Genomic DNA, 16939 nt, shown 5'->3' on the forward strand with positions numbered 1-16939 from the left:
ATGACTAGGTAAGTATTAGTCTGGCGTTTAGCACTATAAGCATAGGACAACCACCTAGCTGTTGGTATTGTTTGCTTTTCTTGGACAAATTATCAACTTTTTTAATAATTTTCATATAAGAATTAATATAATATTTTATGGAAAAGATTCTGTTAGAGATTCCCAAACTTTGATGTGTTCCGTAAAGTCTCTTTATAGTAACTATTGGGTGTATACTGTAATAATTTAATTTTACTTGTTACACGCAATTTGATTGGGTGACCACACTGGAAACATTTAGTTGAAATTGTATAATGTAAGTTGTTATGGGGACATGTCCCTTGGCAACCCAAGCCAGCATTACTATTTTAGCTCACTTGAGCAGAATACTAGGAAGTATACATGTAAATACTGTATCTTAATAAGTATTATTCTTGAAAATTCTCTATGCATAGGATTTTCATATGTATAAGGGAAAAATAACAATTTTACATGTAGGTGGCAATTAATATTTATCTATGCAAGGTGAAGATAACGAACAGTGATCAATCTCATAACTCCTACAAGCAATACAAAATAGATAGTTGGGCAAACACGGACCCCTGGACACACTATCATTCGTCATCTTATATATGATAGCCCCATGTACAAGTCTCCCTGGGAAACATCCAAGTATTTAGGAAAGACAACAGTGTCCGGATCAGAAATTACAGCTGCTCAGCTGCCATGATGACATTTTATATTGATACTGTAAGTACAATATATCAAAGCACAAAATTGTGTCCATATATGTTCTGCTAGGGGAAACACACACACGCACTGGTAGCTAAAGGAGCTGTTCTGCTATCGGAAGCACACACACGCACTGGTAGCTAAAGGATCTGTTCTGCTAGGGGAAGCACACACACGCGCTAAAGGAGTTTATCTTGCGGTGAATGTTTGTAGTTTGGTTTTGACTATTGTGAAAGGATTTGTTAATTATACACAGAGATACACACCCAACCCCCACCCAAACCAACCAATCACCCCACTCCCAAAGACACACCCACACATACACAGAGATACACGCCCAACCCCCACCCACACAAACCAATCACCCCCACTCCCAAAGGCACACCCTCACATACACACAGAGACACGCACAAACACATTTTTGTTAGATTGCATTCTAGTTTGCAGGAGTGCATGCCGATTTCCCTATGGTTTGCAAACATCCTTCATGACAAAACCATTTGTCAGTTGACTTCAGTCATTATATGACAAAAGCCCGAACTTTTTGAACAGTTAAATATTTTGTAACTTTATATCCTTCTTCTGCCCAAGACATGATCAATGTGGGTATTGCCTGATGAATAGTTGTTAATCTTTTATTTCATGAGTTAGCTCCCTTCCCTTACCCTCGACTTCTTACTGTATGGAATCTTAACCGTGTTTAATAAGGAAATTCACGGGGTAAAGTTGATTTTTACACTCATTACTATAACTCGTCCTCTGAGAATATTCACCAATATATGTTTAATAATACTATATTAATGCTGTTTCCAGTGATTATTATTTTTTATTGATGTTTACAGTGATTATTGCCTATTCATTAATGTTTCCCGTGTTTGCCCAACTATCTATTTTGTATTGCTTATCGGAGTTATGAGATTGATCACTGTTCGTTATATTCACCTTTCATTATTGCCTATTTATTTATGTTCACAGTGATTATTGTCTTTTTATTGATGTTTACAGTGATCATTGTCTATTTATTGCAGTTGGAATGATAAAGCAGGAAATGTCATTCGAGAAGTTTTATCACTGCTCACAGGAGGAGTGTTGCTGGTCTTTGTCTACCTCTTCGGAAGGATCAATTGTGTTGAACAAAGAGTAAGGTTAATCTTTCTGTCATTGAATCACCAATCATCATCAATTGAATTAGCTGGCACCACTTATGTATTTTGAAATATCGCTTATCTTCAAATTGAAATAATTTCCCGACCTTTTCTGGGTTTTTTTTTTTTGGGGGGGGGGCATTGAAATTTCGTTTTATAGTAATATCAGTTATTGCTATAGGGGTTCCTGCTGTTAATAGATCACTGTCTGATCTTGGCTTCGGCATGGTCGTGGGAAATCATGTCCAATTATGACAATACTACATTACTTTGGCGCAGCGTACTTTTATATTATTTTTCAAATTGAACTGAATTTATTTTCATTTCATCTCAGGTATGATATGTTTTCAAAACAAGATATCCCCGACTTTCTAATTTGATTAAACTTCACTTATTTTGAACTTCGTAAATAATGAAAATAATCAGTTGATACCCTGAGTTTCCATTTATCTGGAGTATGCTGAAATTATAGGCTTTGGAAATTTCTCTTTGAAAATAGCTTGAAATCTTGGCGGCGCTTTATATTGGATGGAATTTCATTAAAGATGTGTATTAATTAGATGTGAATAATTTGGTGCTTTTATATTGGGCCGGATTTCCCCATATTAAAAAAAATGCCAACTCCTCGAGCTTACAAAACTTACCCGTTATATGACAGGACCTTTATAACTGCCCTAGAATTGAGTACCCGGTACCTATAGTTATTATTGTTTATCTTAATTTGAATTCTGTAGTTTTCTTTGACAGATTAGGTTGTCTCTGGCTGGTATCATCATGGTTGGAATGTCCATTGCGTTCTCATTTAGATTGTCCAGTGCTGTAGGATTGGAGTATGGACCGCTACATTCTATTTTGCCTTTTTTTCTGCTGGGTAAGATAGTACATGTACTTACTAAAATACTTGGAAATATATTTTTAAATGACTGATCAAATTACGTAGGCACAATGTATCATATATTTTACAGTATTCCAGAAAATAACCTAATTTGAGTGTAGGTTCATAAATCATAAGACATGACAAAGTTTCTTTCATTTTCGTCCAAAGCAGCGTACCATTATAGATGTGCATTAATGTCATTCAGGTTTGTTTTAAGTCTGAATGTGATCCTGTCGTTGACAGGTATTGGAGTAGATAACATGTTTGTGGTTGTTGGGTCCTACAAGAGACTCAGTCACAGTGAACTCAGCTTACCCTTGAACCAGAGGATAGGGAAGTTGTTACGGCCTGCAGGTGTGTACGTTCTTGTGACGTCAGTGACTGACATTTTGGTTTTTGGAGTTGGTGGTACAACAGTGAGTACATTTCAGAGCTTTTCAAACTTGTTTTATCGTTGAGTGTATAACTTGTCAAACTTAGTAGCACCTTGCTATACCCAGGACTTTTGAGCTTGTCAAGTCCATTTTATCATCCCCAAGCAATTCATTGCGAGAGAGGATACACATGTATTAACGGAATGTTTCGCGTGTGAGTGTGTAATGCTGAACTTATAGACATTTTACGGGACACATTGTTTGCTCGATTGATTTGATGATTCACATGTAACTTTGTTATCAAAAAAGGAAAAAGAACCACTATTGATTCTGGGGTCCAAACGTCAAGGTCATTATAGGAATTTATAGAAAAAATATTGCCGACACTCTACATGCCACAGTTTTTGCTTAATTGATTTGATACTTCATATTAGGTTTGTTATAAAAAGATCCTTATCAATTTGGGGTCCAAACATTGAGGTCACTACGGAATTTCATAGAAAAAAAATCGCATTTTTTGATTGCCTACATTGCAAGGGGATACCTCGTTCTGGGGAGTTTTTTTTAAAGAACTGTGGATCCTTTATTAAACTACTTGTTCGTGGGGGAGGGGGGTATGCATCAAAGTATGACTCTCTCAGTCACCTTGGTGATTTCTAACACTAATCATCAAAATTAAATAAATATCTAAATTATGTACTTGTATCTTGAACGTTATATTATCTTCAAAATACACTTGTTACCAATTTGACACAGACAATACGCATGGTAAATTCAAAGTCTCTGTATTGTTTGTTGTAAAACGCAGGTTCATTGTGTTTTAAAAATCAATTTCACCGGCAAATTTCATTGTCAATGTCAGAACAAAAACACACACAGAGATAAAACCTATCATTGGGTCAAATGCTGTGTGACGTGTTTCATACCGATTGTTAGGCAGTTCTCGCACACATATTTTGAATACGGATAACTCCGTTTACCTGATAAAGATATAGGGCTCACGGCGGGTGCGACCGGTCGACAGGATATATATACAGAGAGAGAGAGAGAGAAAGCGTATTCCACCCCGTATAGGAAGTCCTAAATACCAATTCCTTCCTCTGAAAAGTCACTATATGTTTATGTTGTTCATATCTTATTATATTCAAAATTCACTCTTTAATGCAACTGTAGTCACGAACTATTTGGTGCCATCATAAATTAGTACTACATGTATATTGAGATTTGACATTATATTTTGCATCTTAGAATAAATAATGAATTAGCATATGTGTTATTGCACCGGTTAAATATTTGAGAATTACATGTACCATTCACTCAATTTAATCTACATTGCTTGAAGATATAAAAAAGTATGTCCACAACCACAATCTTTGACACTATTGAAATTGAAACAACTTTGTTTGAGATGCTGAAAGATAAAAGTCATCAATATCTCACATTTGTACAGTTTTTCAATATCTTAACAATGTGCTAAAATACATATACACTCAAACAGCAAGTTTGAATGACCTACAAAACTAAATAGCAATGGGAATTGAATAAACTTTTATGGGACAAACCCTTCAATTTTCAGACCTTGTCAGCTCTGAAGTAGTTATTTATCTTTGCCTGTCTGGGCATTTTTGGACTGTTTTCTCTGGCTATCCCCTTCTTTTTGGCCTGTTTTACGCTGGACATTATGAGGACAGAGCAAGGTCGGAATGCCTGTATCTTTTGCTATAATCACAAACCCAGCTACAAAGCCAATGTCTGCAGCCAGAAGAACATTTTCAACACTGTACTATGCAATTACTACACAATGATACTTTTGAAGTTGCCGGTCAAGGTATGGATCTTCTAAGAGCTGCGGGTTCACCAAGTAGAGCTATAACTCATACACAATTATCATATCCCAAAAATATAAGAATTTAGGTTAAATACCGTATATCTGTTTGGGTAGGATGAATCCCTTCAAGCTTTGTTAATAACCTTTAATTGACAAATATATTTTCATGATATCATCATAGTGTATAAATGCCTGTCAGATGTTATTACAGGGAAAGAAGTAAAGATTTCAAATATTTTATGCTTAACATTTTCTGTTACAAAATGTTGTCTACAAGTTAACCTGATTTTAGACTTCTATGTTATATTCATTTAGATTATGGTGGTGGTGATAACTCTGGGTTTGCTAGGACTGAACATTTGGGGATTATATAGCCTTAAACAGGACTACAAGGAAAACTGGTTCTCTCCTACTGACTCCTACGCTTATGAATTCAACGAAATGAAAGACAAATATTTCCCCAAAAGAGGAGCCTTAGGGGGCGTCTACTGCAGTAAGGTTTATGATCTTCCCTAACTAGGTTAGAGGGGGATCTGGGGGCAGATCAAGGGGATGTAAGCTGATTAGACAGGAGATCCAGGGTCCACATTGGTGGTCCCAGCGGGCTCAGGACAAAGTGTGCACAGTTAACATTACATGCATGGTGGCCTACTATTCCATCAAAAACGAATTAATTGAACAGGGACGATATGAGATTTGACGGGGGATAGATGTGGCGATTAGGTATCGATCGCCGTGGCCAGGTATTTTAGTTGGTAGAGCGCCTGGCTGGAGATTCATTTAATGCTCGGGTTCACATCGTGGTCTGATCTGACACTTTCATTATCCTCCCTCTTGTTCCATATGTGAATCTTGGTATTGGGCATTAATTTCAAATACTAACTCGTAACTTAAAATTGGCTATCTATAAAAGTTTCCAAGAAGAAACAATTTATAAACAATATGTTTCGTTTATGATTTTCATTCCGACTGGCATTTAACCACGGTTTTGTACAATCACCAATCTGAGGCACATTCCTATTTCATTTCATTGTTTTAAGTACCAACAGATAAGTCATCCAGTCGGCATACGTGCATTCAACAAAATAGTATTAGACATAAAATAGTTTCATTCAAGGACTAATTATTAACCTTTTTCTACGATCATCAGCTGTATCAAGTTTTGAACTATTTTCCGAATTTTCTTCATCATCACAAATGGTTAGTATGCATTGCAAAAACATTTTCTACAGAACTGTGAATCACGAATAAAATTGAATTCCTTTTCATTCTTCTATCATTGATTTTTATCTCATAATTCATCTAAAATTTGAAAATTGGGTGGAGATATGTACCTTTTTTAAATCTATCACCGGGGAAAATACATACAAGGTGATGCATTTGGGAAGAGAGTGTAGATAAATGTGTGTCTAGTCCTGAGGAACAGCTCCACTTTGCGGTGCTAATGTTATGTAATCATTTAACAGAAATATTGGACATTTGATCATCGCTTTAGCACCTGCATATGCAATGAGTAAAGAAGATCAGTTTACTTTTCGTAAAGCATTCACTGCTACAATGCCATAAATATACATGTAGTTTACTCAACAGAAATTAAATCATCCATGAATAATATGCTATTTCAATTGAACATGTAGTCATATCGGTTGTTTTGATTGATTAATGCATTGATAACAAAGTGTTGATAAAACAACTATATCCACTTTATTTTCACGTCTATCTGTGAACAAAATGTTGATAAAATGTATTTTTGAATCTAAACTGAAGACTCGCCTGTTTACAATTCATTACAACTAGTCTGTGCAGATGAAATTTAAGTCAAGATTACTATGTTGTGCAATCATAGCGGACTCTTTTATCTTCACCTACTAGTCATTTGTTCTTATACAATTTATTTTGCTTATTTTATTGCTATTTAAATAGCGTTTAAAAAAGCAATATGGATTTTACGCTTTACAACATAAATTTATTATTATTGATAGTCCCTCATGCATAGCTCTTATCCTTGGACGAATTTGGCTCCACTTGTTTGGCACGCTGTTTTTGGTTATATTTAGCTCTAAAACTTCATAGTTATTTCGGATTTCAAACATTTCGGTTGAGCATCACTGAAGAGACATTATTTGTCGAAATGCGCATCTGGTGCATCAAAATTGGTACCGTACAAGTTTTACATTATCATTATAAAACAACTGTATCCAATTCAAAGATTTCACATCTATCTGAAAACAAATTCAAAGTACTTATGTTTGTCGGACAGCCGATAAAGGTTTTAATGATGACTATATATTGCCATTTTAAAAAAACTTTATAATATAATATATAGTTATACATGTATAACTAACAACTCAACTTTATGACAAACAGCTTCTCCGTCATCTGCATAAAGTAAATATACCTTTTAACTGATTCGATTTGCTAGAGTTTGTTCTGCATATGACCAGTTTTAAATCGAGGCAGGCTACTGACAAACCAGTTGGTGGTACAGGGGATTCAACAGTTTCGTTTAAAGTCAGCATTTCGCAAATTCTATGGTCATTATAACGATCTAGTTTGCCAATACGACCTATCATTGAGTCAAATGTTCTCTTGTAAGTTTCATACCGATTGTTAGACCGTTCTTTGCACACTGATATTTGACTACTGATGACTCCGTTTACCTGATCAAGATATAGGGTTCAAGGCGGGTGTGACAGGTCGACAGGGGATACTTACTCTTCCTCATCACTTAATCCCACCTCTGGTATACCCAGGCGACCGTGTTTGCCCAATTCGCTATTTTGTATTGCGTATAGTTTGATCACGGTTCGTTATTTTGCCTTTCAGTAATCAAACTTACATTTTGAAATGTTTGACTTTACTAATAAAGCATGAAAACTGGGTATGACATTTCACTGAATGTCACAGAACTCTGTAAATTTTCATTTTATTGGATGAATTACTTATAGACACATCGGGAATGACCAAATGAGACACACAATCGAACATACCGTATCATAAACAATTTCACTGGATGAAAGTATTTGTCTATGAATCGCATGAATCACATCACTAAAAAGCTGGTGCAATATTTTGTTTTGATTTACTTGGAAACACGAAAAAAGGCTAGCGCTGAATACTTTAATAGAATGGGTGCATTTATAAATATTTGAAAAAAGGATATTATATATGCTACATTTGAGTGTAATGTGTATGATTTGAATGACTATGTATTGTCCTTAAAGTAGTCCCACCTTCCTGTGACATCATAAGAGTTTGCAAAATCAATCATTCATTTAGATTTGTTTGTGATATTACCATAATTTTGTTGAAGTTTTTTCCAATGGTTATTGTAACATATCTTGTTAACCATAAAATATTCAAAAAGTCTAAGTTATACTCGTGTATGAATAATCAACAGTATGTTTCAAAATATTAAATCCAAGGGCAATATCTGTTTTCATTGAATCCTTTAACAAGTTCCTTATGCGAAAGATTTTCATTTTTACAGAAATTTTGAATATTTTGTAAAGAAACCGTTTTATGAAATTATTATGAATACTATCATATCGTTTTAACTAGTTTCTGTGAAATTTTGAAAATGTTGAAGAAAAATTGCAATTTTCTGACGTTGATATATGATTTTGTACATATATACCTCGCATCTTAAAAAGTTTAATGACCTATATATATATTCTATTCGATAATTCATTAAATTTAACTCTAATGGATTGAAATAAATACACATTTTCAACTTTTATCAGATAATAATACGAGCATGGGGTTACGTTAATCTTTTTCACGTTTGAAGGTCAAAGGAAAAAATCGCTGAAGAGTAAAATTTAGGCAATGCGTATGTGTCCATGTTGTGAGATGTCCACCTTTGCTGGGGGCCTTAAACTTTGTTCTTAAATACGTATACGTTACATGGTTGTGTATGCCTTTTAATATTGTAATGTGCTTCTGTTATTGAATAATCTGGAATTCTCAACATTCGCTTTCCATTTTTCCAGAGAACATCGATTACCTTAACTCGAAGACGAAATTTGAAACTTTGTACAACCGAACGATTAACAACCAGTATATAGCAACTGGTTCAGTTGACAGTTGGTTCAAATCTTACACAGACTGGTTGGAAACAAATCCGGCAGCAACTGCTGGCAAAGTGACAAGTATGTACTCATAGCCGACCAAGTCAAAATGTGAAAAATGAAATTATTGTTATGGGTTTTCCTTAACACGATCAAAGCAGCAATTGATCAATTCTATAATTTGCATTCACTTTAGACAACTATCCAAATACAGAAGCAGACTTTGCAGATCTCTTGCAAACCTTTCTGAACAATGAGACTAATGGAAAACGGCATCTAAGAGAGGTGGTTTTCCAAAACAACTCTGGAATTCTGGATATCACGGTAATAAGATTATGATGCCCAGGTCTTTTGCTCTGAGTTGAATTCAACATATCTTATTGATGCGATCTTACAAGTATTAGCCTTTTGTAATCAACACTGATAAATGTACTTACATGTGCCAGCTTTAAAGGAAACCACTTCCTTTACACTTATCATTTTATCATGTGAAAAGTACGGTTAACATATTATAGGGTAAGTAAAAATGTGTTTGTTTCATGATAAAGTAAGTGGATTTGATTAATAGTGCATCTAACTGTGCCCGCAAATATTGCAGTCTGGCTGAAAAATATACCTTTTAATACTGTCCATCCTACTGTAGTGTACTAAATCAAAATGTTTCTCATTCCTTAGTACTTTGTAGACACGCTTCTCAATCTCAATAAACTGGTCGGGGTCGCAGTTTTCTTTTTACTGCAAGCTAGATACAAGTATTTATTATGTACTGGTATCTTTTTTGTGAAGACTTCTGATATGACACCAACGTGAACTGATGCCTCTTTACCAATACACCTGGAAGAGTGGTCCACATTTCTTTGATATCTATTTTACAGACAACGTACGTTTCATATCAACACAAGATATTTGATACTGTTGCAGAAGAAATTGTGGCAATGGATGCTATGGTGGAATTAGTGAGAGGGATTTTTCCTGAGACAGAATGCTCTCCGTATTCCAGAAAGTATCTAGAATGGGAGGCTAACAAAGTGAGATAATAAAATACAGGAATACAGACAACTAGGGTCATATTCTGACTGATTGGACACAAAAATCACCTTTGTCCACAGTCTACAACGGATGATGGCACTTGGTTTGTTTGTATTTATCAGTGAATATTTATAAATAATATACATAGTGCTTTATACACAGTTGATGGTACTGTAAATATTCCTACTGTAAATCACTTTATGTTTGTGAGAACTAAATCATATTTGAAAAGTTGCTTTGATGCAATAATAACAATCTTGTGAGTAAGTTTGTAAATATTTATAGTAACAAGTTGAATGTAGTGAAAATTAAATCTTTTCGATATTGAAGCCAACAAGGGAAAATGGTGGAAGTAATAGTATTGCAAAATGCATTTCGCAAATTATATTGTCATTATAACGATCTAGTTTGCCTATACAGCCTATCAAAAGGTCAAATGCTGTCTGGGGTGTTTCATACCGATTTTAGGCCATTCTTGGCACATTGATTTTGACTACGGATAACTCTGTTTACCTGATCAGTTATAGGGCTCACGGCGGGTGTGACCGGTCGACAGGGAATGTTTACTTCTCCTAGGCACCGGATCCCACCTTTGGTATATCTATGGGTCCGTGTTTGTCCAACTCTATTTTGTATCGCTTTTAAGAGTTATGAGATCGTTGTCTTTGCCTTTCATGTGATTGAGAGCACATTTTTATATGTACTAAATTTATATTGATCTAATTTGAACAGGTGATTAAGCGTGAGTGATTGAGAAACGTGAGCCTGGCTTCAGTGTGTGTATTTGTAGTCACTCTGGTCCTGATAGACAATCTTTGGACCAGTCTCGTAGTCGTTACCTGTGTCATCATGACTCTGGTTAGTATATTACAGATACATACTTTAAACTCGTCTAACGAAATGTAAACATCAGATATAGAAAATACGTGTGATAGATAAAACTACGTGTTTGCCCAACTATCTATTTTGTATTGCTTATAGGAATTATGAGATTGATCACTGTTCGTTATCTTCACCTTTCATGAAAATGATTCTGTTTAGCATTTGTTATGCTGTCTTTTAGCTTTTAGTTCTGCCATAATTAAATGAACTTCGATCCCGTTTAAAATTCTTAGAAATGTTTTTAATAACCGTAGAGGAATTGAAGTTGGTCAGTGTGCATAATTTCTTTATTAGTGAAATATATACACGTTTCACTGGAATAATCTTTTGACAAATTCTGTTTTGTAGCAGGATATTGTTCGTAAAGACTGTAAGATTGCTTCTGATGTAGGTGGATGTGGCTGGCATTATGCACCTTTGGGGCATGTACATCAACATTATGTCCAATACTAATCTCGTCATTGCCATTGGAATGGCTGTGGATTACTCAGCACACATCGGCCATTGCTTCATGACAGTTGCAGGAGACAAAAATGGTATTACTGTATTATTTCTATCAATTATCATGTTACAAATGCTATCCGTTTTAGCAGGTCGTTGTATTCATCAATATAGTTACTTTTGTGTGTACATCATTACATGTATCATGATGAATATGGTATCATTATATTGAGCACAGCACATCATGCATCATGTTGTGCTGAATGACCATAGTATTCCTCGAATAGATATATCAATATTGTCAAATGGAAAATGGAAATATTCATATTTAGTGATCGGTCATCCAAAAAAAAAATATTTTGTTAAACACCACTCTGATTCTACGCATAAGTACTCTGAAGTTGAAATAAAAAAAATATGCTAGAGTTCCTCATTGACAATACCTTCGTGGTCTTTGGTGATCAGGTCTTCCAACAGTCTGTTGGATTTCCCATGAGCACGAATTGTGATCCTTTGTTAGCTGATCTGTTTTTATATTCCCATGAAGCAGAATTTATTCCATAACGTCAATGTGAGAAGAAAAATATCTTCTTGTGGCCTTCAATTCGACATTTAGATATATCGACGACACTTAATCTATTTAACTTGGTAACTTTCATCAATGTGCCGAATCGATATATCCCTGGGAACTCAAAATAAAAGACACCATAGAGTCGACCACTTCTGCTTTATTCTTAGATATTCTATTAAAAGTAAATATTAACGGCAAACTAACAACTCAACTATATACAAACGGGGTGCTTTGAACTTCTCCATCGTTAACTTCCCATATTTATGTAGCAATATTTCATTCTCACCTGATTATGGTGTTTATATGACGCAACTGATTCGATACACAAGAGGTTATTCTGCGAATGGTCAGTTTTTAAATCGAGGCAAGCTATTGACAAACAAGTTGATGGTACAGGGGTTTTAACATTCTCATTTAAAGTCAGCATTTCGAAAATTCTATGGTCGTTATAACTATCTAGTCAGCTAATAAAACCTATCTTTGGGTCAAATGCTGTCTGAGGTATTTCATACCGATTTTTAGACGTTCTTGGCATACTGATTTTGACTACGAATAACTCCGTTTACCTCATCAAGATATAGGGCTCCCGACGGGTGTGACCGGTCAACAAAGGATGCTTACTCCTCATAGGCACCTTATCCCTCCTCTGGTGTGTCCAGGGGTCCGTGTTTGTGCAACTATCTAATTTGTATTTCTTATAGGAGTTATGATTGATTGTTCTGCTGTTTTTCGCCACACTCAACAATTTTTCAGCTAAATGGTGGAGCCCAGTTTTTTATTGGTGGAAGAGAGAACCCAGATACAATGTACCTGGGAAGAGACCGACGACCTTCCGCAAGTAAACTGGGAAATTTTCGCACTTACCAGTGCGAATGGAGTTATGAGATTTATCACTGTTTGTTATCTTCACCTCCCATGTGATAATTTGCGTTATAGTATCAAACACTAAATGACATATTTCTATGACAACCTGTTTTACTACTTATTAAAACAAAGCGACCCCTTTAACATAGAGAGAAATCTCTTGAAATTAAAGGTAGAGAGATATGTCTTTAACAAAAATTTATATTTCTTACCCGATAAAGACATCTACTTAAAGGAAAGAGATATATCCTTATTGCATAGACTTTTCAGAAGAAGATATCTCTCTAACTTTGAGTTAAGAAATGAAACTTATAATTCTTTGTTTGATGCATGTATCAAACGAGACATTGGACGGAAAACTTCATCAATGCGCGTAGCGCATTGATGAAAAAGTTTTCCGTCCATTGTTTCGTTTGATACATGCATCAAACAAAGAATTATAAGTTTAATTTCTTATCATTTAATTATGTTTTTAAGATAGAAAAACAAAAAGTTTCTCCCAACAAAAAGCTTGAATTAACGTTTTTGAAATGGTGCGTAGTAATACATATATGTAAGAATGAAAACAACAAAACAACATGGCTGTGCGTTCAGGTCAGGAACAGTTACTGTGCAGATTTAAATGGATTATACGCCAAATTAAAGGTGAATGCTTAAAAACTGAATTTAATATAAAGGAAGATAACAAGTGGTGACTGGATTTATGCTGCATTGCGTTGGAGGAGACGTTGAACACTGATTGGGTCGTTGGAACGGTGGAATGCAACTCGGCTCCATTTCAATATCGAGTAAAAAGTTCAACACCTCTTCATCTACATGTAAAACGCACTCGTTGACTGAGCCCCATATAACGCAGTTCAATTACATTAATATTTACCAGATCAGAAGTCGCCACTTGCTCCGTCATGGTATCGATCTTGTAAAGCAGACGATTCATACCGGGAACTCGTGTAATCTGTCTACTTCTACCAGTAAGTGGTCAACGTCATCAAGTTGACTATTCTGTCACGTCATCGCCTATGTATGTTGTTTCTTTAAATTAATTTGTATTTTATTCATATCTTTATTTGCTTATTTTTGATAGCAATGAAAAACAAAAATCAAACGAATGCATGCCGTTATATATAATGCTTGTGTAGAAAATCCCGTTCTATAAAAAGCGCTAAAATTAGAACGGGGAAGACGCATTCCAGAGAAAAGTAGCCCCGCGTGCTTAGTGTAGATGAACTCCGAACGAAATTTTGGCAGAGAAATCAAACGAATTTTTCAACCAATCAGCATCGTTGTTAAGTCATCACTTTAAAAGTTATTAAATGATATATATCTCTTCAAGCTAAAGAGATGATTTCTCCATATCAAAACAATGTCTTCCCATGTATCTCACCTTTGCCATAATATGATGTAATTACCTAATGCGAAAATGACAGAAATTCGCGGAAGTCCATGTGATGACATTATACAGTTGTCACCAGGCCGAGTCTAGAGTTGTATGATAACTACCTCAGTATTCAATTCCCATGGTTTTATAGAGACTAGTGATAAAAAATTAAACTTACAATTCAGATGTAAAACTTGTACGGTACCAATTTTGATGCACCAGATGCGCATATCGACAAATAATGTCTCTTCAGTGATGCTCAACCGAATTTTTTAAAATCCGAAATAACAATACATTTGTCAGAGCTATTATAGGGGGGAAAAGAGCCAAATTTATATATATATATTTATATAAATATATATATATATATATATACATGTATATATATATATATATATATATATATATATATATATATATATACATGTATATATATCCAATAATAAAAGTCAAGAAACACAAAACTCGAATAACATTTCACTGTTAGCGCTTTCGGCTTTAATGCCTCTTCAGACAGTTATAAAATGAAATGATATTTTTATTTCATTTTATAACTGTCTGAAGAGGCATTAAAGCCGAAAGCGCTCAGTGAAATGTTATTCGAGTTTTGTGTTTCTTGACTTTTGTTATTGGATGTATTTACTGTATCAAATACCAAATTCTTTATTTATAAATTATATATATATATATATATATATATATATATATATATATCATGTAGAAATAAACCCTGAAAATATGCACTTATACACTTATATGGCCTTTCACTCACACATACCTCTTTGGGATCATGGGATACCATGGCAAAATTTATTTTTAAAAATGTGTTCCCTGTCAAATTCCAAATAAGATTATATCTCATATGCCTACCCTTAACCAGAGCAGCACATGCATGAATAGAATTAATTCAATTTTTAAAATATTGTCATTAGAAATCATGAAGAATCAATAAAAAACCACTTTATGGTTTTTTTTAAGATTATATTTTTAGTTGGGATTATATAGTTCTTATACACAGATCATAATTATTCATTTTTTGGTTTTATAGAATCTATGTATAGTCAAGATCTGAACACAAGCCGCTCAGTCGGACTCACTTCCGTAATAACACTGTACGTCTCTCGGGGGGAGGAAAACAGCGTCACTCTGGTCCCCTACCTCAAACGAAATAAACTCGCTGGCTTCAGCGTTCACAAACATTCTGTAAAAAACAAAATTCCCCAATAGTGACGACCATATTGAATTTAAACACACTAATCCGATAGGCACTTGTTAAAAGCATTGCTAATGAATTTGAAAACTACCAAATTATGAAGTAAGATATTTTCGTATTTCATTTGTTTTCAATTCTATACAATATTCTATCATGATGGGAGTTTATAAATAGATTACATTTACATATAATTTTATCATAACACGTGACACGTTGCAATATTCAAAACATCCTAATTATTCACATTCCCAATGTTGTTACCTTTGCTAACTTTATGAATTTTAATGATGACCATTTCCTCATGAATGTGTAACAGTTGTAAATATTACGCGTATGAATCTTGTTAAATATACACTGTGTAAGATGCCCATTTGAACGACTGAGGATCCCGATAGAAATGAAAGTAGAAAGTACATATGAAAAATGAAAGAAATCATTTTTAAAAATGAACATTAAAACTTCATGTCTGTGTTATAGAGCCAGACTTCCCCCATAGTGAGACTTAATAATTCCCCCCGGAAGCCTGGCTCTAGAGTGGGCCATCCCCCGGAAGTCTGGCTCTAGAGTGAGCCATCCCCCGGACGTCTGGCTCTAGAGTGAGCCTTCCCCCAGTAGTCTCGCGCTAGAGTTAGCCTTCCCCCAGCCAATCTGATTAAAACCAGATCCTGAGATCCGCTCACTTAGATCGCTACACTAGTGTAGCGATTGTGAGCGGATCTCAGGATCTGGTTTTAATCAGATTGTCCCCCCAGCAGACTTGTTCTAGAATAAACCTTACCCCCAAGGTGAAGACTCCATCTAGAGCCATAACACCCTCTTGAAGTCTCGCTCTAGAGGAACACCCCCGCCTTCATCCCTTCCTGCACAAACTATGACATAAATCTTAGTTTATCGGACAGGGAATCACTTACTTACCTACCTACCTACCTACCTACCTACCAACCTGAAGTTGTACAAGTTTAAAAGCATAACCGATATTTGTACGCAGATGAGAAGAAACATAAATTCGAAATTTCCTCATTTAATTTTTCAAACTTCTAAAACTAGCCAAGGCATAGGTATTGTGTGGGTCAAAGTTCAAGGTTTATGGGTCAAACAAAATTACTTATTGATTTCAATGTGTTTTATTCACCGTTTTCTTCTCTTGAATTTATTGAACGACATAAGCAAAATCGTTTAATGCCCTGCTGAAAAAGGTCTTGGTATCTAAACAATCTCCATAAAGTGATAGTAGTTTATCAGGAATGAATGAAGGGGGGAAGTCCTGCTATGGGGTGAAGTCTGACTCTACAACTAGTGATAGAATAGATCTTCCCACAGGGAAGTCTGGCTCAAGAGTGAGACTTCCCCGGGGGTTCTCCTGCTCTAGAGTGAGCCTTCCCCCAGGTGAAAGGCTCACTCTAGAGCCAGGATTCCAGGTGAAAGGCTCACTCTAGAGCCAGGCTTCCGGGGGGTGGGGGGGTGGGTGGGGGTCTCATTATGGGGGAAGGCTCACTCTACAACATCAGCATACTTCATGAAGCGCTATAGCGTGAAGCGTCACAGTTCATACCCTC

At 35.3% G+C, this 16939-nt stretch overlaps 2 protein-coding genes across 2 annotated transcripts in view; one reads left to right on the top strand and one right to left on the bottom strand.

The window, feature by feature from the left end:
* Positions 1-16939, top strand: part of LOC125677676 (uncharacterized) — a 23394-nt gene continuing 6455 nt past the window's right edge. The window contains exons 1-10 of the mRNA XM_056160864.1: positions 1-8; positions 1740-1851; positions 2604-2727; positions 2977-3149; positions 5251-5428; positions 8928-9086; positions 9202-9329; positions 9881-10033; positions 10767-10892; positions 11265-11452. Of these exons, the coding sequence (XP_056016839.1) occupies positions 1-8; positions 1740-1851; positions 2604-2727; positions 2977-3149; positions 5251-5428; positions 8928-9086; positions 9202-9329; positions 9881-10033; positions 10767-10784 (1053 nt within the window). The 3' untranslated portion in view covers positions 10785-10892; positions 11265-11452. The remainder of the gene's footprint in view (positions 9-1739; positions 1852-2603; positions 2728-2976; positions 3150-5250; positions 5429-8927; positions 9087-9201; positions 9330-9880; positions 10034-10766; positions 10893-11264; positions 11453-16939) is intronic.
* Positions 15131-16939, bottom strand: part of LOC125674934 (protein GDAP2 homolog) — a 26682-nt gene continuing 24873 nt past the window's right edge. The window contains exon 15 of the mRNA XM_056160438.1: positions 15131-15371. Within this exon, the coding sequence (XP_056016413.1) occupies positions 15254-15371 (118 nt within the window). The 3' untranslated portion in view covers positions 15131-15253. The remainder of the gene's footprint in view (positions 15372-16939) is intronic.

This window comes from Ostrea edulis, chromosome 3 (assembly GCF_947568905.1).
Source record: "Ostrea edulis chromosome 3, xbOstEdul1.1, whole genome shotgun sequence".
NCBI classification, from domain to species: Eukaryota; Metazoa; Mollusca; class Bivalvia; order Ostreida; family Ostreidae; genus Ostrea; species Ostrea edulis.